This window comes from Tetrao urogallus, assembly GCF_951394365.1.
Source record: "Tetrao urogallus genome assembly, chromosome: 6".
Taxonomy (NCBI): domain Eukaryota; kingdom Metazoa; phylum Chordata; class Aves; order Galliformes; family Phasianidae; genus Tetrao; species Tetrao urogallus.
In genome coordinates this window covers 57,819,885-57,847,883 of record NC_136819.1, presented here as the reverse complement: position 1 = coordinate 57,847,883, position 27,999 = coordinate 57,819,885, and the positions used below count along the sequence as shown (strand labels likewise).

The window sequence follows — 27,999 nt, the reverse complement described above, 5'->3', positions numbered from 1 at the left end:
AGACCACAACAGTAGAAGTTAACAATACATACAAATTAAATTTTCCCAATTTCCTACGGCGCAGAAAACAAAACGTTTTCCATGAAAAGGATTTCCTCGTTCTCAAACTTCACTTAGAAACTCAGCTGAACATACTGTTGTTCTGTAGCATTAGGAAAGTTCACTAACAAGACTTGGCCGTACGCTGTGAAGAAACCAAAGTGTTCAGCAGCTGTGTGCCCACTGCTCATGTGCTGCTCAGCTGGCACTGCCGCTCCGTCTCTGCTTTTTTCTCTTGCCGGTGGTTCACTGCAGCCCAGAAGGTTATTTTCTTCAGCACCTGCTGCAGAAGTTTGGATGGCAAACAAGGGATTTGATTGTTCAGTAGGGCTGCGTTTTTACCAATGCAGTCAAGGCACAACCTGAAGAAGAGGTAGGGAAAAAAAAAAAGGAACAAAAAAAGGAACATTTTTTTTTAAATTAAAAAAAAAGGTCCTTAGAGTTCCCAGCACAAAAAAGATGTGGGGCTCTTGGAACAAGTCCAGAACAGGGCCACTAAGATGATCAGAGGGCTGGAGCAGCTCTCCTGTGAGGAAAGGTTGAGGGAACTGGGCTTATTTAGCTTGGAGAAGAGAAGGCTGCAGGGAGACCTCATGGTGGCCTTCAGTGCTTGAAGGGAGCGGATAAACAGGAGGGGAACGGCTGTGTGTGAGGGTGGATGGTGATGGGACAAGGGGAATGGTTCTAAAGTGAGACAGGGGAGGTTTGGGTTGGATATGAGGAGGAAGTTTTGGAGCCAGAGGGTGGTGAGGCACTGGCACAGGTTGCCCAAGGAGGCTGTGGATGCCCCATCCCTGCAGGCATTCAAGGCCAGGCTGGATGTGGCTCTGGGCAGCCTGGGCTGCTGGTTGGCGACCTGCACACAGCAGGGGTTGGAGCTGGATGAGCACTGTGCTCCTTTGCAACCCAGGCCATGCTGTGATTCTCTGATTTAGGTAAGTTATCTGTAACCCAAAGTGGTGCTGAGTAAAAGCTTCGTGCAATGTTCAGTACACGTGTTGTGCACACACATGCAGGAGACAGAGGATTAGACACCAACTGGTGTTTAAACTGCTATGGATTATCATACACTGCATGTTTCAAAGGTTTGCCAAGTCATTTTGCAGTTTACCTGCCTACATAGGATTACATTAAAACCTTTGTGTACAAACAGCACCAGAGCGATGTAAACAGCCTCAGCTCACCTGAGAAGTGAGTAAGGTTGTGTCTGAAATATCAACAAGTCACTGCAGTGACCCTGATTGAGAGAAAGAAAACAAGCATGTAAATGACAAACAGCTTTTCTCAGAAATACTGCTATTTTGTACATCAATATAACACCTATTGCTACATTCAAAGTTTTAAACTGCAGACAATTATTTAGAAATAATCTGAATAGTAGACTTCTTTATGAGCCTAACAAAAGCAAGAAAAACCCTTTCTAAACTAGCTTTCAGGAACACCTAAGGTCACATCATCCTCTCATATCCTTGTATCAGGAAAAACTTCTTTACTGAAGGTGTTGTTAAGGACTGGAAGGGAGTGGTTGAGTCTCCATGTGTTTGAAGACTGGATGTGGTGCTCAGGGCCATGATTTAGCAGAGGGTTGTTAGGGTTGGGTGGTTAGGTTGTGGTTGGACTCGATGATCTTTAAGGTCTTTTCCAACCTGAGCAATTCTACGATTCTATATCAGCAACTGTATTAACTTCATTTTATTTCACTTAATATATTAACTATAGTGCTGGGATTTTGTTGTTCAGTTTACTGACCGTGTCCATGAAGTGCAAGTCATCTTTGCTTCCACCAAACACCATCACCTCTCCTTCTTTTCCAAGGCAGGCTGTATGCCACAGTCTAGAAATAACATTGTGAATAGGTTTAGTGACCAAATAAGACGAGCAGATGTGTGTTATCAATAAAACAATTCCAAAAGTTAAATATTTTTATGCAATACATCCACATATTAACTACCTCACACACTTTCCTACATTCCTCATATTCAAGTTTCTTTTCACAACTCTTCCATCAGGGGGGTCTGCGTTCCTTTAAATTAAAATGGAAAGGTCACCTTTGCTCAGTCCTGGGATTGCACTTCTTGTGCACAGAGAGCCTTGAAGTCTCATTCTTCTCACACCACTTAGCAAGAAGAATTGCAAAGTTTGAAATAATTGATTTTACAACTTGCACTGTGAGGTGGAGAAGCAATAAAGCTGGTTCTTCATTGTTTGTGTCTTAAGGAAGACTTTGTTTGCTAGTGAGCCCTCAGCTCCACGGGAGTGAAGCCCAGTACGAGTCATTCTTTTCTGTCTGAGCATTTATTTGCACAGAGTAACATCCTGGGAAGCACCTCTGAGGTTTCTGCTTTGTCAAATATTACTGATCAACTGATTCCAAACATACATGGGAAAGAGAGGCAGATGTACATGTAGAGTAGTGTAACATAACCCCCACCTTTTAGAAAACCAAGACAAAGACATTATTTAAAAGGTTTTCAAAACTAACCCAGTCCCTTAGAATATTATGTAATTATTCAATTACTGAACAATACAAAAGGAGAGAGCAATGTGACTATCCTTTCCATGAGAATTTTGGTGAATGATTACATTTCATGCAGACCAGTACATTTTTGTCACTACTTGACTTAGCTGTATTGTAGTTACTTTGTATCAGTGGTGCAACAGAAAGTTGCAGTGGAGAAATTTTAGAAAGCAAGCTTTTATCAAAACAGCCTTTATCCTGTTTCTTTAATCCATGAGATAATTGTATTTGTTTCAAAGTCATGGGGATTTTAGTACTGACTCTTATCCCTGAGCACTAGGATGAGAGCTTGGTAGCACAGATTATCTCATATCACTTTTATGCTTACCCCAAATCTCATGGGGGTCATTTTCTGTGCATCAATTACTTATGCCATGTCCACAAGTAATTTCTACTGTATGCATAAAAGCACGTAGTATAAAAAAACAGCAGCAAAAACAAAACAAAAAAGTTGGCTTAAATAATCTTGCCTTGAGGACGACTCTGCTACTTCAGTAGCTACACCTTGCCACATTTACTTTTTATTGCTAGCAGACAAAAACGTGTCAGTTTTCTACTGGTGTATCACCACTGAAGTAACTGTCGCAGGATGATTATGGCCACAGAGCTCTGGCCCCTTACGTGAACTTAACCAAAACAACACATGCAGCTACAGCTCTTGTGCAAAAGGAAGCATTCGCACTTTCTTACTCCATTCACTTCAATTATTCACCGCTCTCCTCAGGCTGAACTGCGTCCCACCTTTTCTCTTCCTCATACCTGTGGATAGATCTGTCTCTGCCTTATCTGCCTTAGGGAAACTCTGGCCTGGACTTCATCATCGAAGAACACTTGAAGCCTTTCCTGCCTTCACCTTGTTGCCATCCTATCTTGCAACCTGATGCATTTCTCTACAGACTGACAGAGTTTATGTCCTCTCACAGCTGCTCTAACTTAGCACCTAAACATTCTAATAAAGCATGTTATTTAAATTACACAGGAGCTGAATTCATGTAACCTTTTACATAGCTCTTCTATCTACAGTAACAGAATTACATGGCAATGCAAACACTAGGAATTTCTAAATTAAACATACAATTTGTTAATTAATTTGGCATGCAAAACGTTTTCTAAAGCACAATTTATGGACAGAAAAAAATATATTCTTTTCTACCAATAAAGAAAAAGGAGACAATTTACTGGAAAAAGGAGGTTAAATGAAACTAAAGGAACTGCTCTTTAAAGAATTTAATGAGAAACAATTTTGCAGAAGCACCAGGAAAATATACTGACACATGTAGTAGAGAGAAATATCTAACCTAAGTACACATTTAAGTATAATGCCAGAACATTTTAAGTCCTATTGTTAAAGGCATGTGAGCAACTCATTCAGACTAATTCAATATATAGACAGGTTTTTGCTGTGGCTTCTTTTATGTGTTTCCAAGAGTTGAAAAACGTTACTGCAATATCTTCCTTTAAGAAGGTGGTGCTGGACTTTCATTTACTTCCTTATCAGTGAAGGGCAACTGTCCTCAGCCTACCAAAACTGTACACCAAAATCTGAAGGCAGCAGAGAATAGGAAGACACATTTGAACTGGAGGGAACTTTCAGACGCTCATGAGATGGGAACCCCATGGCTCCATTCTCTCAGGGCTGCATGCACAGCAAAGCAAGCAGTACCAGTCTCAGTTGCCCTTTTTTGGTGCTTCCACAGCAGCAAGGCAGGTGGATTGCTCAGCAGCCTCTCTGTCAGCACAGTCAAGTGACAGGGAAGCTTTGCAGCCCAGTAAGGGATCTGCTACTGAGCTGCCTGTAAGCCCCCTGGGGCTCAAGAGTGCCAGCAACCAATGTTATTACAGCTTAACTGCAGAGAAAAGGCTGAGCTGCAGGTTCCCAGCCTGCTGCTGGTAGAACGAGCACATCCTGCTCCTTCCCAGTCCCTTTCTATGATGCACCAAAAACTAAAACTGAATTACACAAGGGGAGGCAGTGCACTTCAGCACGTAACTTCTAGAAGCCCATCCGTGTAAAGAATCAAACAGGAAGACTAATTAGCCGTGACAGCTAATGATGTGCTTAGTTATTTAAAGCAATCAGCAGTTTTCACATACCAGTTCACTGACTGTAAAAAGACAGAAAATATTCTATGAAGCTAAGGTATGAATTTATTTAGGCTTGAAATAGTTTTAAATGTAAGAAAACAGAAAACTTGGTGGGCTATATTTTAAAGTAACCTAGGATAGGATAAAGTAGTCAGAAGTGATCTTTTTCTGTAGTCATAAACTACATGTGCTGCATAAACTTTATGTGCTGCTTAAATCCAGCTGTTGTTTAGCACTAAGTCAGCTTTGCACACCTGTGATCATGATTAGCTGCTTCTGCTCAGAGAAAAACAAACCAAACCAAACTAAATAAACAAGAGCTGTTTGTAATTCTTTTGGAGCCCAAAATGTCCGTCAGCACTTTAATTGTTGTCTTCCCCATGTTTCTCAAAATGTGTCATCATTAACCAGGGTGTGTAATTCTCCTTGGTTATAAAATTCTTCAAAGTTAAACAATATACATTTTCATGTATAAAAAGGTGAATTTGCATTAAAATATTTGAATGCAAATAAGCATTATAATTCAGCTGTAACAACCACGAACTAAAGCCTTATCTGCTGCGAAGGAGCATAAAGAAGTAGTGCAAGTTTCCAATCACACTGCATCCATTTTTGTAAAATATTTGTAAAATATTCTTATATAACATAGTTTAAAAACACTGTTGAGTAATTCAGAATTCCTTAACTTGAAATGTGTAAATTTCAGCAACTGTTATTGTGTACCTAGGCCTGCTCTTAGGCAGATGAGTAAGTTGTTTCCATCCATTTGTTGTAATGCTGTGAATCCAGCCATCACCTGTAAATAAGAACATATGTCAGCAGTTTATTACCTTCCCTTCACTTATACAAAAAGCTCTGTGTTCCAGCAGGACGGTGCATTAAGATAACAAAAACATCATTACTACATTAACTAGCACCATTTCAATCTCTGTAGTTTAACCTAGCCGTTCACTTACCAAAAGCATGCTGCATTGAAATCTGAAATTAAACTGCTTTTTTTCTTTTCTTTTTGATACACTGAAAAAGCAGGCTGACGTTCCTATGAAAGCAGGTCAACATCCTTTTGGAAAGCATCCCCTCCCAATGGAACATATCTGTGACACTCAAAGCTATTTTCATATCCTGTCATGAGAAGATTGCCTTTTCTACAAAAGCTGCTCTTTCTAGAAAGGGAACACAGAATATGGAGACCACCTTACTTCCTATTTCACGTTTTGTAGCTGTGATTCATCCAAAAATGTACAAATAACACATTGATGTCATGCATCTTCTTACTGCAATTCATGTTCAGATCAAGTTACCCCCTGCTCACACCTGAGTGTGTGAAACATTTGGTTTTTTTAGATCACAGGCAGCTCAGTGAAAGATTTATCACCATATCTTATCACTGTGCTGCACAACATGCACCTACATTTCTTTAAGAAGCAACATGGCAAGATAAATACTTAAAGTGTCAGAAGAACTCTGAAAAAACTCAACTCTAGTTTGAGAAAGACAACAAATATCACAGTGTATTTAGTTAGCACTGAAGTATACAATCAAATTATAACCTTTAAATTACTTACTTAAAGGAACATTATCAGAACTCAGTCCACCAAAAAGAAAGAGTCTGTCATCTCCTATTGGAGTCAGGGTGTGCCATGATCGATCCTTTGGTTTCTCCCCACTGATACTAATTCTTGATGAAACAAAGAAACAAAAGGCAATTTTTTAAAGAATGTTGAACATGAACCTGATGGGAAATTTAATTGTTAATTCAGTCTGTCTTAAAGGCAAGCTTGGATATTTTCCCAGTGAAAAAATCTGCAATTCAGCAATCTGAGTTTACCCTCAAGAAGAGCAGTGTTCAAATCTAAAGCAGGTGCTTTGACTGTCCTCTCAACAGTGACATAAATATCAGAGGAGAGGAGAAAAGCAGAGATTGCTATTTTGTTTGTTTTCTTAACATTACTGAAGCCACTAATTAACAAACAACTGAAAGTACTCAGGACAGCAAGGGAAGAACAGTATATTCAAATGACCTGCACAGCACACGTAGGAATTGGAATAGCAACTGGAATGGAATTAAATATAGAATAAATATTATTCTATTAAATTACTATCTTTCATTTCCTAAGAAGATAATTTTAAATGCTGCAAGGATGGTGGCTTTATGTCTTAGCCCAAGGGTACAGTATCTCTCCCAGCACTGTGCCTTTTCACATAATGGTGGGCTGCTCAAACTTTGAGGGGAAAAAAATGACTAAAAAGTAAAATTTTCAAGTATGAAACAGAAGCAGTTTATTATTCTAAAATTCTGGCCATGTGACAAAAATAACATTCTTCCAGATCTTATCGAGGTATTTCATTTCAGCTGCACAGTTACATAGGCTTGAGATGAGAATCTGGATAAAGAAGCTGAACATTTGGGATTTCCTGTAGTGGGTGGCCTGAATTCACATTGCCTTACTCTCTGGGCACTGTGGTGTATAGTTGCATCAGGTGGATTCCAAAAGTCAGCAGAGAAAGATACAGACCTCCAGAGGGCATCAGACCACCTTGTATCTCAGTCTAGCAAAAGGGAACTTCTCTTGTAAATGTACCTAAATGTAGACACACACAGTCTAGGCTACCACGTACTATGTCCTGATTTTGGAAGATAACGAAAAGAACAGCTATAGACACCAGTCAGCTCTGTGGCAGGGTCAGACTCTTGCTGGACTGTCCATAGACCAAAAGAGGGGACTTTGCAACAACCCACACAGATTTTGTTTCCAAGAACTGGTTACCTTTCTTTTTTTCCTACTTTGCTAAAGAGGGGTTAATGTGGTTTAGCCAGATGTGTGCTCTATTGATGTTGTGATACAGCAAAAAGAGACAATAATCTGTATTTCCTTTACAATCCATGAAGAGAAACAGTTTCTTGAAGAGCAGAACTTGTGACATTTTTCAGATGTCTACCTTGGCAGCAGTTGTCTCATGCCAAAGTAGTGCCTGTTTCTCTAACTGAGCACAGAGGAAGCCCAGGGTGAGTAATGCAGGCACCTGCAGTTAGAGGAATCTCACTACTGCTGACTGTTGAGCAGCTCTCCATCTGGAAGCAAAGACTGAAGAATCACAGCTAATTAAACAGTGATTGCAAAACCGTTCCTACTAAATTTGGCACTGAAGTTGGAGCCAAGTTGACAATGCTTATTTAACTGCCTGCTTCACATAACTCTCACATGAGATACTTCTCAGATCTGCAAAAGAGGCAGCCTCTGCTGAGATACAAAAGCTTTGATGTTTAGGAAAGTATGTACCAGATACTGATTGATACTGAGTGATAGGGTTTGAATCTTCCATGCTACTGCTACAAAAAAAATACTGTGGTAATAGAAATATCATACTATTGGACATTTTGAATAGCAGGTTGGTGGAGCTCAGAGATGAAGTAAGTTCTGAGTAGCAGTAGGGTCTTTCCCTGCTCCACCTCTACCTGACAGTTTCAACACTGGACGTATTAATGTGGCACTCTGGTAAGAGTGCCAATGGTAAGAGTATAAACTACGTTACTCTTCAAGAAGAAATGTTTTACCTCTGAAAATCACTATTTCCAATTTAAAGACATTCATTTAAAGGCCTTTATTTCAACAACAGTCTGTAAAAAGACCCTCCCAGTTACTCATATTTAGCATTTTTTTCTTCTGCATAGCAGTTAAGATTTGGGGAGGAAGGTTTGAGGACAGAGCCAAGAGGTGGGGGCAACATGGGGGCATTTCTTTAATCTTTTCTGTATGCAGACAGTTAACTCCAGGAAAGATCAGTCCTTAGCTCTGAGCCTTACTTGTGCTGGCAGGTAACCGTGGCAAGTCAAAGCTGTACCTGAGTAATGCAAGAGTATTTTTAAAGAAGCTTAACAATGAATACCGTGGTAAAAGACAACGACTATCACTGCAATCCCATGCAGGAATATATTCCTGGATTAGTAAATTCATATGATGCAATTCCTTAAGAAACCTGTACAGAGTTAAATAAGAAAGAAAACCCGGTATGACTGGTTGGTAAAGCAGGCTGGTGAAAGAAGTGTATGATGAGTCACAACAGCGTGTCAGTTCATGACAGGCCACAAGGCCTTCAATAAAATCACCAGTATGTTTGGAATTTTTCAGAGAAAATAATGAACAAGAGAATGTGGATGTTGGACTGTTCAAACCAACACCTCACCAGGAGATGTGGACTTCATGGTAGAAATCCAAACATCTGCAGCGTTCAGATAGCCAAACTTTTTAACCTGTGTTAAAAGTTTGACCCTCATTTGGCGATAATTCATGTGGGCAGTCAAAAAGCAACCTCTCCGCTGCTGCAGTGTCTGAGGTAACTCTCTTATCAAGATCAGAAAGGTTGCAGCTTGCTCCGTTTTTCATTTGTTGTTAAAGCAGAGGAATATGAAATGATAGCATAAGAAAGGAAAGGGTAATTGCAAGAAACACCTGGAGCAGAAAATATTCACACTGATGGCAAGAAAGTCTGAAGGAATTTCCTCACTCATCTTCTGAGACAGCTTTTAGCTGGAAACAGATTCCCTGATAAGAACTATTCACAGCTGCTGGTGCTCAAAGGATATGGGGTGATTTGGCTTATTTCTCACTCTTAATATGTAACTTCATTGGTTAAAATACAGAAGACAAAAAATGCCACTCTGTTTATCTAGTCTATCTCATTCTACACTGTGCAGAATGGTGGAGCTTCTGGGACTACGTTCTTTAGCCTGGAGACGTTCCCTACAATGCCCAATTTCTAGTATAGCTACTGACAGTGACTCCATAATGGATGTATTTATCCAGAAATCATTTCCCAAGTAAGCTGAGCAAAGACAGCCTGTGGAACAGAGTTAAAATGTGAATACTATTTTGATAGTTCCTGAAAGACACGCTGAATTTTTGCTCCTCTTATAATTAGGAGATTAAATCTATTTTAGAGCTACTGTGCATGCTGACAGGTAGACTGGTGATGAAATCATACCATAATAGATAATATATTTGTAGCTACAATTATTTGAAGAGAACACTGTCTTGCAGTAGGCAAGTGCCCTTTTTTCCTGATTTGCAGATGACTGTGGCTGATCTGAATCCTTCCATTAGTGATGGTCTGAATTACACTTTTCAGGCTCCTGTAAGATCGGACACCAAAGGGAGAGCAGAGGCTGCCTGTAAGAACAGCTTTTGATTAGCTACCCTGCTAGGTCTGAATAAATACGCACGGTGCAAACACCCTGCAAAGCTTTTTGCAGCAGTGTCCCAAATTATCAGGCTATACTAAGTCACAGGTCAGTCCTCTGAGCTACTTTTGGATCACAATATAGACATAATTGGATACTGGAACAAGTTTAAAGGAATGGTTACATTTAGTATGTCTATCCTCAGTCTCAGACTATGTATGTGTACTTGTATGTAAAATCATCTGCTGTACTGAGGCCAGGAACAGAAAAATTTTGAAAACCTGGAAATTAGCTTTCACATGCCAATAACATGGATAGGAACTTTAATATGGCCAGCTTGGTCTTACAACTGCAACTATGACACCTTTCCTTCAAGGCTTGATGTTCCTCTTACTGACCTGTCACTCAAATGTCACAGCTTTCCTTTATTAAAGCAATAATAAAGTAAGTCAAACAGTAACTGCTTGTGCAACAATCAAAAACAAGGAAGCAATTACATCCAGTAACTGGCATAATCAATCCACCTGGAGGGAAAGTTCACTCTCTAAGAATAACAGTGGTGTCATCTAAGCAAAATATTCTTTGTTTTAAAACAACAAAGAAAATGGTCAATTAAACCTTCAGTTAATCTTAAGTGCTGATGTAAGAAGTCTCCAAAGAGGTGCTTTTTTGAAAGGTCACTGTGAGACTTCCTTGTCCTGCTGCCCACCAGCACTGAGAAGGAACTGAGGGAGGACACCCTGCTTTAGCTCTTGTTTCAGAGGGCAGAGGAACGTGCTTGATTGGATCAGCAAGTCACAGATGTCCATCATAGGTGCATGAAGCACATAAAGCTCTGGAGCAGTGTCAGAATGTGCATAGAATTGCAAAGCTGCACTTTATGGTCATTTCTGGGATTATCATTAGGTTTCCTTGCAGGTAGGAGCAGAAGAGTGGTTATCACCTGTTGGTCTCCTGGTTTGTCTATAAGCTAACAATACATCCACTGACTCTATGTATGTAGTATAGAAAGTATAGGATAGCATTTAAAAATGCATGCTAATACTTCACATTGTTTAAAACTGAAATATTTAGGTCAGCTATTTTACCTAATTAAAAAAAAAGTTTTAGATGCTTGAAATTGAAAAAAAAAAAGTCACCTTTCCTCAACCTGGACTGCAGAGAGCAAAATATATAGGAAAAGTATAGGAAAACACAGTATTCAGAAGGACATCAGAACTAAAATTCCATATGTATAAATGAACCCTTCATGGACATTAGGATGTTAAATCACTGTGTGCTGTGCTTGAAAGAGCATTAACAATGATTTGGTGCGGAACAGAACAAGTGTAGTAACCCCTATCAAATTAAATTAAATTGAGATCACAATGTAACAGCTGTTGTAATTGTCCCCAAACTCCCATCCTCCTCTTGGCAAAGCTACAAAATCAACACTGGAACTATTTAACTGTGTGTTTCAATTTGCTACATTCAACTTTAAACATCAGAGAGAAAAACTTACCTTCCAGACCAGGTCCAAGTGTCTAAATTCAGGCAGTGCAAATCATTCATCCTCGTTTGCTAAAATAAATTAAAAAAAAAAAAAAAAAAAAGAAAGAAAATGTCCCAGTTAAGTTGTATTAAGTAAACAATGAGCAAAGTATTTCAGTGATACCATCCTAGGACAGAAAATTCACAAGACATTTTCAAGAAACCTGTACCCGTGTGCCTTAAAACAACTCTGCGCTGTGAGGCAGATGGAAAGCATTTCTTCTAAAAAACAAACAAGCAAACAATAACAACCAAAAAAAACCCACCAGGCAACTCTCTGAAAGTAAACTGTCAGGAGTACACCTGGTAATAAAGCAGCGGCACTACGGAGTCACTTCTATTCTTAAACAATCTTTAATGAAGAGCTATGTGATACTCGACTCCTGGAGGTGTTTAATTTTCATCCACAGAACTTGCAGTAGGCAATAGCAGAAGGTACAACTCTCTATACATAGCTTCTCAATTTTTATTTGCATTCTGGTTGTAACTACACATCTTCCTGGCTGCCTGCTCACTTATTTCTTGTAACATACTCAGTGCATGACATCCCACAGGAAGTTAAAAACATCTGTGTTTGCTTTTCTTTTCTGGATGGCGAGCCCTTTCACAAAGTTACTGCTGTCAATAAGGTTCCATGATCCTTTAGCATTTGCCATGGCAATAATAAAATGCATCAGTAAGAAGAATGGGAAATCAATGTGCTTGCATATATGCCTGTGTTTTAGAATGAAGTCATTGCCTTGAAAACATAAAAGGAGGGGGACTGGGAAGACAACGTGAGAAAATTTCTTTGCTTGAGATTGTAGCAGTATTTTCAGTGCCTTGCAGTACACCTGACTGACACTTGTGATTCCCCTTGGTAGCACTAAACAGTATCTGAGAAGTAGGGAAATATAGCTTGCCTTACCTTACAATTTCTTTCTCCTAAGGCAGTCCATAGATCTATTAGAATAAGCCTTTCTCCAGCTTGTAGATCCTTTGAGGCAGAAACTAGACTTGTCATTTAAGTCAGAATAGGAGTAGTTTTATCGCTGAGAACTCAGCCAGTTAGTGAGTTTGAGAGACTTCCAGAGCAGTCCATCAAAGCTATGGAAGGTCTCTCAGCATTTGTCAGGGAACAGCAAGGTTTTCAAGATAGCTGTGGCCTCCTCTGATCTCTTATGTGCTAGCCTGTTTCTGTCCAGGGGAAGATGATGTTAACTAGTGTTTTGTCTTCAGATAAGCCAACAGACTTAAGAAAAACAGAATACAAGTGCTTTTGTGCGTTGCCTGAGAAACTTTACCCCCACAAGAAGGTGAATATAACAATAGAATCTGGTCCAACTAACAGCTAGTGAGATGATCTGTCTTCCACGACAAGTCTATTCAGCTTCCTGCTCCTTCAGGTGGCTCTGAAGGAAACGAGGAACACATCACACACGTAGAAAGCAAAATGCAATTACTGAGATTCTTCTGCTGTACTTGTACACAGTTAGACACTTGAGGATAGGGTGGGGAAAAAAAAACAACATTGTGGCCTCCAGAATTGCAAATATTTAATCGTCTTGGAATGACAGTTCAATACAGAGGACATGGATTAAAGGAGGGGAAGAAAGAAAGGTGCTGTTATATTGCAAATTAAGCTTTCATGAAGATGCTGTTCAAGACCTCTTAGCTGACTTTCCTCTCTTTAAAAAGGCAGAAGATGGAGCAGTTTTCAGTTCCTCGGTCCCTAGGAAATCAATGTATAATAACTTTACATGCTAATGTTTCAACAGATTGACAAATGAGTAATTACATCAACTTCATTCTGAATTCAAAACACAGCATCAGTTGGACATTTCTGTCTGAGATTCAGCCCTTTAACATAGCTTTAATAAATTAAAATGTCTATCTACTCAACCCTCATTAGGGAAACTATAAAGCTCACAGTCAGGTATCACACAGGCAAGTATGCTAAGTTTTCCTGCAGTTGCTCCTGTATTTATAACTCCCAGCTACTATATTTAATCACTCAGCTCATAATCCTACATTGGTTCTTAACAGGCTCAAAAGCATTAAGCATCATAAGAGGGTCTGCATTTCCCTCTGAGCCACAAGGACTCAGATATCTTACATATCTATGGCATATTTATTTAGATGCAGCCCAGTAAACATTAACCAAGATCTGCTTTGTCTCAGAACTAGCTTTCTAGTGTGATGAAAGGCACTAAGGGTGACATATTTATTGATCACTGCTGTTACAGTAAACTCAGTATAGCTCTCCAGGCTCAGATTTACAATCAAACAGCTATTACAACTCAAATCTTTGTAAAAGAAAGACTGCAGTTCAATGTATCTTCTTATCTTCAGTGACAAAAAGGTTAAAAAGAAATATAAGCATGCATACATTAGGCATCAGATGCGTGAAGAGCTGCTGAAAAGATTGCATTACTACTTCATCAATCTTTATACAAAAACTTTCTGCTTAAACATGAGACTTCACCATCTTTTGGACTAACTTTCCTTCCTTCCTTCCCACTTTCTCCCATTCCTGATTTTCAGGGTCTTACCTGGAGGAACAGAGTCCACATAATACTTCTGAGCCTGTTTTCAAATGATTCCTGGTACAATTGATTTTGATCATCATCTTCTTTTACCAGCTCTAGCTCCAACTTTGGAAAAAGGTGCCCTTTCCTCCCAGAAGGATGAATAGGAGAAGCCTCATGACACTTCCTGGCCCTTTCTGGTTCCTTGTAGAGCCTTTTCCCTGGGAAGATTTGTATTATGGTGAACTAGAAGGAGAAGGAGGAGCAGAGCAACCCCATATTTGCTCCTTAATTTATGGACAAAAGCAAGACTTCACCCTCTGGGGGGAGGTTACTCTTCTCAGGAAGCGCAGTTCTTTACTGATGTCTTTAGCTTTCCTTCCCTGCTTCATGTCTTACATTAACTCCTCATGCCTCACTGAATGTTTCCTAAACTCTGTAAGCTTCCTTCATTTATTTCTAGAATAGAAAGTGAATTGACAAGATATCTCTAAGGTGGAAATTACACTTACTACTCTCATGCAAAATTAAATACAGCTTTCCAAAATTTCACTCGTCTCTCATGTCCTCCCCAAGTGGCTTCAGTAAAATTTAGCAAGTGGTTATTAAGAAAGCAGGTGCTACTTGAGGGAAAGAAAAACCTTTCAGGCTGGAGCTTTCTTGTATTTCTGAATCCTGCAGTGAAACAGACAGAATTAACAGAAGCCAGAGGGCACATCCTCTTAGGGCATATCTAATTACACAACAGCTCAGTGGAGAGATCACAGGTGAGCTCCAGTTTACTAATAATTTTACTTGTGGGTAGCAGAGGCTGTGTGGAAGTCTTAGCTGGAGTCACAGAGCAGTTCAATTGCAACAGGCACAGTGCAGCAACCCTGGCTTAGCTTGGACACAGCACACGATGCTATCCTGTTCTGCAAAGTACCTCTGCACTACAGAGAGACTGAGAGAGCCAGAGGGAGCAAAGCTTTGAAGGCCACAGAGGTACACAGAAATGAATGGTAGATCAGAAGGTCCTGAGCTGCAGATTTTGTTCTTCACATTTAGTTTCTCTCCCTCTCATGTCTGTAGACTTGCTAAATGAGAGGCAGGATTCAGTTCAGCTGTGGTTAGCAAGAATTCATTTACAGACCTCACAGCCTACTGCAGCTAACTGTGACACATGGTATTTGCTTAAGACCAGATACTTTTTCGGTCTCTCCCACTACCCATTTATTTCCTTAGATGTTTGTAAATCATGTTTGTCCAAACCCACAGCTCTGGAAGCTACTGTTTGCAGTTTTGCCAGACAGAGGTGGGGCTTCAGCAACAGTCCAAAGACTGTGAGCCTGTATCAAAGGCAACATAATGCAGACTGCTAAGAATCAACACAATCAGTCTTGGTTACTTTCCTCTCTGATTGCCCTGAAAAGGTACTTGGGTAAAAACTTTTCCCTCAGTGGTGGGAAGAAATTCTAAGTGAGTAACTGACTGCATATTTGATTTCTGTGGCCATTTTCCACCTGCCTTAATCTGCGTGCCTGGTCTCCATCTGAGCAAGCAGGAGTAAGCCATTTTGTAACAGAACTGTAGGCTTTCCCTGAGAAGAACGAAAAAATCACAGCACGACTTTTATAGCTTGAAAAATAAGGAGAACTTGAATGGGGAACAATTACAATACCTTGAGTATTTAAGGTTTAGGTTATCAAAGCTTTCTAAGATGAAGCTGGTGTATGTTCACTACAGGACATTTCCAACCAACAGTTACTTAACTCCTTTTCTTGCATACAGTAAAACTATGGAGACAGAGCGCTTTCAAAAGCTCCTTTACTGTCACTTTTCATAGCAATAGAAAGCATAAAGGCTCATCTTCTAGCTGAATACAATTAAAGGCTATGAATCAGTAACAGGTAAAAAACAGGCTAAAACTGTAGCAATTTTTTATAAATATGGATGAGTGAGTACACAGTAACTTAAATTAGGTGTTTTTTTTTTTTAATTTTCCTCACAGAATGTTTCTCACATTTCTCATGAATTCCAGCTCATATGGAGACGTATAAAAATATTATCTTACCTATGCTTTTGCAGCAGCTCTAAGAAGAGTTGGTACATTTTCCCTCCCATAACAAAACTAATCTGGCAAAGAACTTTCCAGATGCTTGGTGAAACCTGCACTAGTTAAGACTACTCACTACCATCTCTGTTTTCAGACATAAGAAAGGGATATATATTATTAATATTGGATTGCTGCCTCAGGCTTAAATACTTACATTTGCTTTATGCTTCAACAGAGAAGAAGTGTAAGGAGAAAATTTCCTCTAACCAATGCTAGAAAAATTAAATGTTTTATTGGGATTTAATATCTCCCTACTTTCCAGTGGTAGCTTCAAGTTCCTTAGGTACAGATGACCAACCATAGGATTATACCTGTGACTTTTGTTTTCCCCCAAGTGAAAAAGCGCTAGGAAAGTAAGGAATTTAAGACAATACAGTGAGAACCCAGCTTTGCTTGAAATATGCACAGTACATCATCTACATCTCTTTGCCCTTGATGATTCCTAAGAGGCAGTAGGTTTAAGACAGTGTACTAAATGGTACAGTCTTAGATCAGCTATCAAGAAAGTACATACAAACCTTACTCTTGCAGTCAAGAGTCTCTATTGGACACAGAAAAGAGCTGTTGACAGCAACGTCTCCAATGCTCTTCACATATTCTTTAACAAGGACACAAAACATGCTGAAGGTAAAGACAGACTGCAAAACTGGAGTTCAGAGAGCAGAGGAGAAGCTTAATGGGACTGAGATGACTGCTGGCTGCAGCAGCCTGTGCTATCAGATAACGTGCTGCAGCTTGCTGGGCCAGCTTGAACATACAGAGCCATGAGCTTTGTGTCCAGACATTGTAATCACATCCTGCTTTTCTAAATGACCATATTTCAGACACTAGTATGCAAAAAATAGTTTAAATTATCAAGCCAGCTGAAATCTGGTATTTCCTACCTTTCAGAAGCATGTGTTGCAATTGTAAATATAAAATATAAAATATAAATCAAACACACTATAATAAACTTCAATTTCTCAGCAGGTAAAAATGAGGAAGAAATGACTGTTCTGACATAGTTCCCCTTCCTCTAGGAAAGAAAAATAGCACAAGCTAAAATCCTGGTTGTGTTCACTACTTGCTATCATTTCATTAAGCGATGCATAAACCTGCAATGCTGTACCAAGCACAGAATGCTAGCATCCCTCCATTTAGTAAAATCTGATCTGTTGTCAGGTTTGTTCTCTCTCTGCTTCTCAAGAAGCATCTCCTACAGATGCAGGTCAGCCATTTTTGTTGATTTCTAAACACTTACATTTATCATACAGTCAATCTGTTTTTCCCTTTTTGGTACAATTCATATTTCAGCATCAATACTGCAGACAGAAAGACAGAACCTCTATTTTATAAGGCACAGGGGAATGAAAGAGCATTCTGGGTTCACCACTCATAAACATACTGGTTAGGCCAGTAGTGCTTTGGACTTGTTTCTACTGCAAAAATAATTTGCTCTAAAAAACCAACCAAACAAACAAGAAAAAAACAACCTTCAAAACAAGGAAACACAAACTCTACCAAAAAAAAATAACGTTACCACCAATAAATGTTTTAATTATACACTAACCAGCACTCGTCCTCCAAAGATGTATCCTTTATTTCCCAGTACAGCACATGTGTGGGCTGCTCGAGGCTGAGGTGGATCTCCACCCTGGAAGGATCAATAGATGTCATTTCACAACATGGTCAAAGTGTCAGCCAAGGACTCGTGGGCAGTCGGTCACAAAGGCCAACAGGCATCGATAAATAATTTATAAGCACATCCAAGACTCCACAGGCATTAGAAAATACACACAGCTGCTAAGTACAGCTTCCAGTGAGTTCCTTCAGTTGCTAATGCTTAATGTATTCCCTCCTGGTCTAATTTATCAATGATTTATTCAAGTGAAATTCAATTCATCTATCTTTACTTCCTAAGCATGAAATTAAAATAACACATCACTAACTGCTGATATATTCCAGGAAACTTTACTTTTTCCCAGGTGCAAACTATCAGAAACTGGTACCAGAGATCTCTGGGATCAGATTCTTAGTGTTTGTGTAACACCTAACAGCCACATGCTACAAAATCTTCCCTGGGTAAGCTGGAAAGAGATAGCTTTTACTTTTAAACAATAATTTCTTTTTTTTTTGCATTTAATTTTGTAGGAATTTCAGAACATCTGATAAATAAAACAAAACCTACGGCAACAGACCTCGTTGCCATATACCTCTAATAAGTCTTTCTGTAAACTCAGCAGGATTTTCTGAATCTCTATACTATTCTATTTAATGTCAGTATTTTACTGGGAAACTGAGTATATCCACTCCTTTGGAAGACTACTGAAATACTGTATTTGCTGGAGGCTATCTGGTCTGTTTATTCTAACATGACTATGAGGGATTTGTTTAAACATTTTTCAATACTAGGCCCCAGGAGAATACAGCAACTGCATTTATCCAGCACTCAAATAGTGCACATGTAACCCCCTCATATTAACCAACATTTGTACTTCACAAATAAAGACTGAAGGCCTCATCTAACAATACAGATAGGTTTTCTGTCTCTCTCTTAGCCTTTTTTAAGGCTATGAGGGCTGAATGTTAAACCAAGAGAGCCTCAATTTCAAGACCACTGTTGCTATCACTCACACTGACTGACCTATCAGCCTTATGAAAAAGGAGAGGGGAAAGAAGGGAGGAAGAAATCCCCTGACCAGCCTTAAATTCTCATAGGGCCAACTCTCAGTTATCTGTGAAAGTTCATCCATGTTGCACATTAATTATACATGGTTGCAATCAACCAAACAGCTTCACATCAAAACAGATCAACAGTGTTCATCAACACCAGCAGGCACCACTAAAACCATTCATACATTTACACCACACACTGCCCAAAGACCTTTGCTGTGTCCCAGAAGGCCTTTGCTAGGACATGCAGCACGGCTTAACGCTTATGCCCCAGCTAAGGAACGTTTCCAGCCCTGAAAGAACTACAGGACAGCCCAAGAGGCAGCAGAATGCATTCTGCAGGACCCACGTGTGCTGTGCGAGGGCCACTGAAATGCCTCCATGCTCTGACTGATTCTCAGCACCTCTCTGCTATACACAATAAATGCTTTTGAGGAGTATTCCAGTGCCTTATCCTTCCAGTAATGGAGAGCTGACAGTAATTTTGTATTCCCAACATCTGAAGTCTGAATACAAAGCTCTGCATTCTAGGTATGAAATACTGTAGCATCTAATCTATACATATTACAAATAGCTCTCTGAACCTTTCTATATTTTTAGTCTCAGAACATGACAGAAAAAACCCAACGCCCATCTAATCACATCCTGGAGGGAAAAAGTCACGGTGTCAAACCTTGAGTCCTGCACATTTCAGTTCTGTCCGTGTCCTCCTGTTCAGTGTTACAAACCAGTGTGACACTATGCATATTCCAATTGTCCTGACATCAATTTCTAGAGCTCGGGAACTATTCAAAATGCAGGAAAAGCACAATTATCTCAGACAGCAAGACTTAAAAACACTCACTCTAATTGCGGGTTGAGACCAAGTTTGTGTGTTTGTATCAAAAACATGAACATCATTATGCCATCCCCAGAAAATCTGTCCTTCCTAAAAGAGAAGTTCAAAAATAAAAAATGTTATTTCATCTTAAAATCTGTGTGCTCATTAAAGGGTACAGACTGAGAAGTGATCTATCAAAAAGAAAATAAACTAAACTATTTTATTTAAGGGAAAAAAACCAACGTGGGCTGTTTTAAAGTGTTTTAGAGGAACGTGGATGTGGTTAAAGCAGACCAGCAGCAGTCAGGAGCGTTAGGGATGATGGCTCTTCTGAAAACAAGCTTTGAGCTCCAAAATCAGTGGCTGCAATAGGCAAGTTCTACAATATATCTTATTGCACAAAGTAGTACATTTCCTGTAAGGCAATATTTAGCATGTGAGCTAAGGCTCTGCACTCCTTTGAATGCATATCTATTAATTCATGTGAATGAACACTTTCACCAGACTCCTTCCTTCTGCCATCTGTAGGAGCTCATTACAGTCATTAAAGCACCTGGCATTGACTTGGTAAAGAAATTAAGAAAAACCACCAGTGGTGTTTGTCCATTACGTCTGTGAAGCTATAATATTCCCTGCTATTCAAGGAAAAAAAGAAAATCTAACATACTCTAGGAGTTCTATGCTTAAAATACACTTTCAGATTTTAAATACTGTCTTTGTTTTTATTTTCACAGCATTTTGTTTCATTGTACTCAAAGCCTAGCAGTGGGTGCTACAAATAAATGCTCAACCCCATTCCAACATGCAACAAGAGATTTTCAATAGAAGACTCAAATTTACATTTGTGCTGATTCTACACATAAAAGACAATCAAGCAGACCTTCACACCTAGTGAGCAAAGCAAAAAGGCCATGTTTTGACAATCAGGAAGGACAAAACATTCTAACTTGCAGGAAATCCCTTACCCAAAATGCATCATGGACATCAAAGCAATCACTCAGCTCATTGTGCTTCCTACAGCCATAGCCCCCAAAATATATTAGCCTGAAACACCAACAGAAAAAAGAAGTTAGCTTTTAACATAGCATTCAAATGAATAAGCTGTAATGATCAGTTTCAAGTTTTGCTTTACCTACTGTATTATGAGTAACACAAATACAAATATTTCACGTTGCACCTAATTACACAGAGAACCTTTCCAGCACGAAGGTAGAACTGTTACAGTCTTCTGTGCCTGACAAAAATCCACCTACATGAGGAGGGAGATACAAGATACCTCCAAGTGCCCACTCTGCATTCCTCCACCCACAAGTTTATCACAGTCATGTTTCCAGACACAAGGCAAAATGACACATTACACACAAGGCAGAAACATCTCCACGCTTTTTCCACTTCCCATGCTTCTGCAATATTTGTTAGCTTTCCATAAACCCCCGTTTTCAACTAATGTTCCCAAAGCTCAGCTCACAAAGTCCCTCCATCACTTAAGAGATTCTTCCAACTAAAAGTTACTGAACGTGCTGCACTGCAGGCATCCTCACACACCTCCCAGCCTCATATTCCACCCATCAAAGAGCCATCCACAGGAAATGGCTCCTAAAGGTTTAACTTCAACATTTGAGGGTATTTGGTGTCTTCGGAGAGGGCAATTAAGGAAATGATGCCATGGTGAAGTCATTCCAGACTGACATTCCTAAGCAAACAGTGAAAGCATCGTGCAGTACACTAAGATCTGCAAATTCACACCTTGTGAAATTCTAACGTGCATAGCTGGGCCCCACGTGCTCTTGTTAAACAAAAAGGTTATGCTGGTTACACTCTGCCACCTGAAACAGGTGATCTCAGTGTACTGATTAAGTTTATCTATTCAGACTACCGTTTAATTTTGAATGATCTTGCATTAATAGCAAATGAAGTTTGCTTCAAATACACAGAGACACTGGAGCAGGTTGCCCAGTGAGGCTGTGGATGTCCCTCCCTGGAAGCACTCCAGGCCAGGCTGGATGGGGCTGGGAGCAACCTGCTCTAGAGGGAGGTGTCCCTGCCTGCAGCAGGGGTTGGAACTGGATGATCTTAGAAGTCTTTTCCAATCCAAACCATTCTGTGATTCTAAGATACAATTTTTGTTTATCTTGTAGCTAAATTAGAATTACAAAACCAAGATACAGCCCAGATACATCATACAGCTTAATCTGAACATCTCTAGTGTAAAATCCATCAGAATCATTTACATTTTGAAATGCTTAGCATACACCACATTCTTACTCAATCACAGTAATTTTGTCATAAATAGCTGACATCACTCAGTTGTGACAACAGATGCCACAATCCAGCAACCTTCCATAATAACTGTAAAATCTGATGTAAAATATGTTTTAGCTAAGCATTTTTTTCCCCAAATATGCTCAGTAATTATATAACACACACATGGGCTGGCTTGGATCTTATAATGCAATGATATTGACATGTTCTTGCAATTCTTAGTACTTGTATGCTACTAAAAATACTTCAAAATATACTAAATATACCCTATTGCAGGAAATAAATTAATAGTTACATAACGCAGCAGAAATTCAATGTCATTTCTACACTGATTTCTTTTAACTTCTGGAAGTAATACAAGTGCAATAGTTTTTACCCAAAGCCTCAAAGCAACCCAGAAACTTTCCCCGAGCTTCCTAACCCTCTCCTAAAGCAGGTTTATACTTACCATTCATTCAGCTCACACGTGAGAGAACTCTGGTATAAAGTTAGGAGAGTCACACAAAATCCCACAGCAACTCAAGCTAAGATTTAGTGTCACACATCACCAGCCTGTGTTCTCTTCATGCTATAGCACTCCCTCTCTGCAGTCAATACATAATAAATATTGTTAATGTGTTACCTGTCCTTGTACACCCAGCAGGAGAGCTTGTCACGTGGTGTAGGAGGTTGACCTTTAAAATTGGTGATTTTTTTCCACCTATAGGTTCCATTTTTTGTTCGCAAATTAACATAATACAGCTTAAAAGAAAAACAAAATCACAACATTTTCAGTATAAATGGTGCTGAACGATCTGGCACAAAGTGGCACCAAAAACAACATCCCTACCCCCAGAATATGCTGTTCCTTTAAAAATAAAAACACAGTCTGAACTCTATTATAGATAGCAACGCATGGCAAGAGCCCCATTCACCACAAAAACACAGTTAAAACATGAGTGGCCAGTTTCCTTGCCTTCTCTGTCGGACCAGTATAGTAATACCCTGCTCCTCCTGCCAACAGAAGCCTTGTAAGCAACCTGCAACAGCTCTCTGTTCAGTTCTAATAACCACAGGTATTTCTACCTGACCTAAATGGAATACCCACACCAAAATCAGCAGTGTTTGAGAAGGGACTGCTAACCTGAAAGGTGACAGCAGCCTTCCTATCAGTTATTTTCTAGTCTGCACTGAACTCTGCCTGCCGCTGCACTAAATGATAGCAAAGCCGCTTCGCTCTTTGGTTACTGTGAAAACCGGCAGTTATATTTTATCTACTGCCCATTATGTGAGGAAGGTAATCACCAAAGTGATGTACAAGATCAATTTCAACTGCCACTATCAATTTTTTTTTAAAGTCCTCAGGAAAGCTCTGGCAATTCTTAGAAATAAAATGTTTCAAACTGAGTCTCGTTCTGAAGCTACGATTCAACAAAAATCCAAAGAAGAAAATAAATGGAGTTGAACATTAAAACAGAAAGGGGTTTTTTTGGTCAGTTTAAAAGTACACTTTTTCTACAAATGAGAGTTTTTCCTTACATTTCTCCTTATTTCAGTCAGGTCACTATTCCTGTTTGTTCAAATACGACACGTTATGAAGAAAAGAACACAATACCCGATTACTGTATCCTTTATCATCAAATCCACCAAAAATGTACAGCTTCCCATTAATGCTCGCTCCACAGCTTCCTGACATGGAGGTAGGCAGCTCTCCTTCCATCAGGTGCATCGTCCTGCAATTTGGCAAGTATATTAAGTCTCACAGTGCTGTTTCCAAACATGCTAAAATGAACAAACTCAAAGTACAGGTATTAATGATTTTTGTGCTTAAAGCTAAAAACACAGTTGCAGTGTGCTGGCTATAACTAGTAGAAACCACAGCTGATACAGGAAGTCAGGCTCTGGTGGTGTAAGAGTGCTTTCAATTGAATACTGTGCATGCATTTATGAAGCTTCTCAAATTAAAAGGCTATTATTATGGCTAAAAAAATAGTTATTAAAACACTGGAAATAGTATTAGTGATAATTGCAAAAACTCCTGAAATTAGAACATGGTATTGTTGTTTATAGCAGAAGTGGAGAACTGAGGCAGAAGTAGAAATACAGGTCTGCAGTTCTCACTAATTGTGGTACTGGGTCACACCTCAATCAGTCACTTCTCAAACCACAGTTCGCACTGTATTTAGCACAACACAAAAGCTTTAGCAGTGTCAGTTTCATCAAGGAGCATTCAGCAGTCCCCAGCCTTCTCCTTGCCAGTGTCACCTACAAACCAGTAATTTTTGTTATGTCTCTTTCCTCAGGCACAGCCTCCCATCTGGTTCCAGTATTTCTTTTCTCTGCTAGGCCTACTGACCAGACAATCCCATTCACTCCCATCTTTGCCACATCTGCACTTCAACCAGATGCCTTCAGTTTCTACCACTGGTGACCATAGAGAAGAGAAGGAAGGAGTCATGCAGCTTTGAGTTCTGATGCTCGACCTTATTCCAGCCTACAAGAACTGAAAGCAGTTTCCTTTAAAAGGAAAAGCTTTACATGTCCTTAATAACCAGATGTGAACGATGAACGTGTGACCTTACTGAACACTGTGCTGGACAGCAGCAGTATGGGGCACTGTGCCCAAGTATCTTTGCTCTGCCATCAAAGCCACCTTCCCCTTCTCTGCTCTTGCTCTCGCGCTCCTGTGTCACGCTGTGCACTCAGCTGTATGCACACAACTGCTGGTGCTGGAAGTGAATGAGCTCAAGAACTGATCCATCTGAAAACTAAGTCTGAAAAAAAGAGAAGTTAAATATAACTCGGATCGCTTTCCTGATCCAATTTCCTACGTGCCCATATAAACAGCTGTACCAACACACATGATACAGCAACACGGGGACGGGGGAAGGAATAAGAGAGGATATGGGGTTGCTTTGGCCAGCCCTTTCACCAAAAGACACAGACAACAACAGCCAGAATGCTGCTTTCAAAGTCAGTCATTTGACCAAAGCGTGGAATTTCATACATACTATAAGATGCTCTCCTGAGACAGTCCTGATCCCCTTCTTCCTCAATTTCAAATTGATGTTTTTCATATCGGTAAGCAAGAAATACATAAACAGTTGGGATACTAGAAAAGCAGCTGGCAGAGCACACATATGAACCCAAATTAATCCTACTTGACAGACTGAACACAATTACAGTAGATTCCGTAGGAAAACTTTAAACAGAAGCATTATTATCTCTTTGTATAGGATATATAAGCAGAGTAAATAAAAAATGCAATGATTAAAGTGCTAAAGACATGCAAGATTTGGTTAGTTAAGAATTACTTTTACAAATACACTCATAACACAGTTATAAGTAATAGCACAAATACACGTAACTGTAAATAGATCTACAACCCAAATATTTAAATAGTCCTTGAACATTAATGTATGGAGGACAAGGCACAAGTAAAATACATCTATTCTAACAGCAGAGACTTAAGTGGCCATTTCAAACGTTCTTTCAAGAAAAAAAGCAAAGCAAACCCCACAGTCATATTTAAGCAATTAATGTGTAATTTGGAAGTACACGTGTCTGTGTTCCAGTCTTCGCATTACACACCTGCAATGTGAACTCCCAGTAACCAATAACTCACATAACTGAAGTCTTTGCATGGCAGCTAACTATAACCTACACAAATACCAATTTAGTATATTAATTAAATATAAATAATTCAACTTACCATAACCCGCTATCCATTTCATAGATCCAGAGCTCATCATTAGGCAAATACACTTCATTTTCTTCAATCGACTAAAACGGAACAAAAAAAAATCAGATGTTTAATCACTCATATATTATGCACCATATATTTTAAAATGAATACCAGATCACGTTACTTAGCAACATGGAATGCTCTTAAGGATATGACCTACCAGAACAGTCATGCTTTTTTGCTCTGATCGTTACCTTTTCGAGCACGCAGCTCAATAATGCTAATAATTTACATTTTATACTAGAAGTTCAAAGAAGATGTTTTTCCTTTTGCACTGGGTCTTTCCTCAAGTCACTGAGGCAATTCCAGGCAGAACATAGCAAAACAAAGAGAAAAGCATAACTGAAAGGCACATGAGCAGTTACGGGCCAGCAGCAGCACGAAGGACCTTAACCAATTGTCAAATACAGAAAAGCTTAATGGATGTCATAACATGAAGGAGAAACCCAACTGCTCTGTGAAACAGGAGCCGTATATGAAAGAAAAATAATTTGGGGAATACTAATGAGAAAGGATAACAGCCAGGAAAAGCAAATCTGAAAGAACGTGATGGCAGAACTCCAGCTGGGTAACTATTGTGTCATTATTGCCTTAACCTTTGCGAGGAATTAAGGGAATAAACAGCCAGAGAAATAAAAAGCATAGATAAAAATGAAATGAACAAGAGTACATGAGCTCATACACAAAATGGAAATGTAGTTATTAATTACTGATATTCATTACTTGCCCTTATTATTACCTCATCAATTTGACAGGTGTTGAACAGGCAAACAAGCACTACCTTTGGTACACTTTATCCTGCCAGGTGCCTTTCTCTGCCATAGCATGCAGTTTGCAGCTTTAAAAGAAGCGCAGAAGTCTGCTATATTTAATCTAGGTACAACTGAGGCCAAGTATTTGCTGGAGAACCAGCTCTGAATAATAAGTCACTGCGCAATAGGCCACCAACAGCATGTAAAAGGTAAAAACAAAGTCATGTGTTTTTGTGAAGGGTTACACTAGTCAGGTCAATCCAACCTGCGTTTCTGAAGACTATGGCACAGAGATTTCCAGGGAGTTAGATGCTGCACAGCTATAGAGTATTACTGAATTTAAGGCCAAAGAAGCGTATTAGACCTTCCTGAATGTGACAGATCATCTGATGTGTTCATATTTGAGAGGCAGTTAACTTCCTCAAAGTTAAACCATGACATCTTCCTCCTACACCACCTACTGGAAAGAACCCTGCAGGAACAGCTCACAGGACACTTCACAGCTTCCCAACAGCCCTTCAGTTTCTCTCTCTGTATTTTCAATACTGGCAGCACAACTCCTTTCGGGTCAACTGATCAAGCATGGGAGCACAGAAATCCTTCAGATTCCACAAGCCGCTCGGCTCTATCCCATTGCTTAAATTGAGCACTTCAGTTCAGAGAAGAATATTCTGATTTCCAGAAACCAGAGGGACCTGACTGCCCCAGAAGCGTGCTGCTGCTTACTCACAACATGTGATCTATTCTAAACTTCACATCCAGGAATAACTTTGTTGAACACAGAGCAGTTTTGCTTATCTATAAGCTAACCTGGGAAAAAACAAGAAAAAAACAAGTAGTGAAAAGCAGCATGTTTTAACCTAGAGGAAGACCAGAACTGCTACTTTCAACATGCACGTCTTAGGACCAGTGGGTGCAGGCACCATAGATAAAATGAACTGTATACAACACTGTGTTCTTATTTTAAAGGCTAAATTAACTCAGAACTAAGAACCACAAGGATTTGTTTATACCAGAACTGACAGCGATACCTTGAAGGCAAAGAGCAGGTGTGCTTTCAGCTTGATACCAGCTTAGCTGTGAACCAACAGAACTGCTTTCTAAGGAAGAAAGCATGCTGCACTTAACTACTAATAAGCAAAAAACACAGGGACTCAACAACAAGAGCACAAATTACACGATGGAGAAAGAAAAACAAACAACAAAACATCCGCAAATTAACGCTGACACGCCCGAAAGGAAGGAGGAAAGGCATTTAGCCCAGAGCGGTCGATCACAGGTTGAGGAAGGGTCGGGCTCCAGGCAGCCTTCCTGAGCGGGGTTCAGTGAGAACCCAGCAGGGCGGTTAGGAGCACGGCGGGCTCCTCCCTCACAGCAGCCACGACGGCCGCGCCCAACGCCCACCCCGCGCGACGCCGCCGTTTGAACCTCCCGCCCCCACGGCGCGCGCCGCCCCAACGGCCAATCAGCGCCCGCGCTGAGGTAAACAGCGCCGCGCCGCCGGCCCGCGAGGGGCTGCACCGGCCGAGGGGGCGACGCGGAGCGGCGGGGCAGCCTCCTCTCAGTCTTCTGTCAGTCCCCGGTCAGCCCCGCTTAGTGCCGCTCCCTCACCCCGGGGCGCCTCAGCCCCGTGAGGAGTGCGCGCCCCCCCACCGCGCGGCTACGCGTCCCCCGCTCGCTTTCCCTCTTCTCCCCTCGCACTCGGCGCCCTCCGCCCGCCTCCTCCCGCCTTACCACGTATCCCCCCCACACGTAGAGAAAGTTGCCGTCCACCACGGCGCAGTGACCGCTCCGCTCCTCGGCCACGCAGAACTGCTCCATGGAGTCTGCCGCCAT

General features: G+C 40.2%; 1 protein-coding gene across 1 annotated transcript; it reads right to left on the bottom strand.

Annotated features, from left to right (window-relative positions):
- Positions 1-226: 226 nt before the first annotated feature.
- Positions 227-27,999, bottom strand: KLHDC1 (kelch domain containing 1; the record flags this gene model as incomplete). The annotated part of the gene is made up of 13 exons (XM_079537546.1): positions 227-401; positions 1,224-1,276; positions 1,789-1,873; positions 5,366-5,438; positions 6,208-6,320; positions 11,323-11,381; positions 17,503-17,586; positions 19,450-19,533; positions 20,391-20,469; positions 22,310-22,428; positions 23,282-23,399; positions 25,379-25,449; positions 27,898-27,999. The coding sequence occupies 13 exons, from the start codon at positions 27,997-27,999 to the stop codon at positions 227-229; spliced, it is 1,215 nt and encodes a 404-aa protein (XP_079393672.1).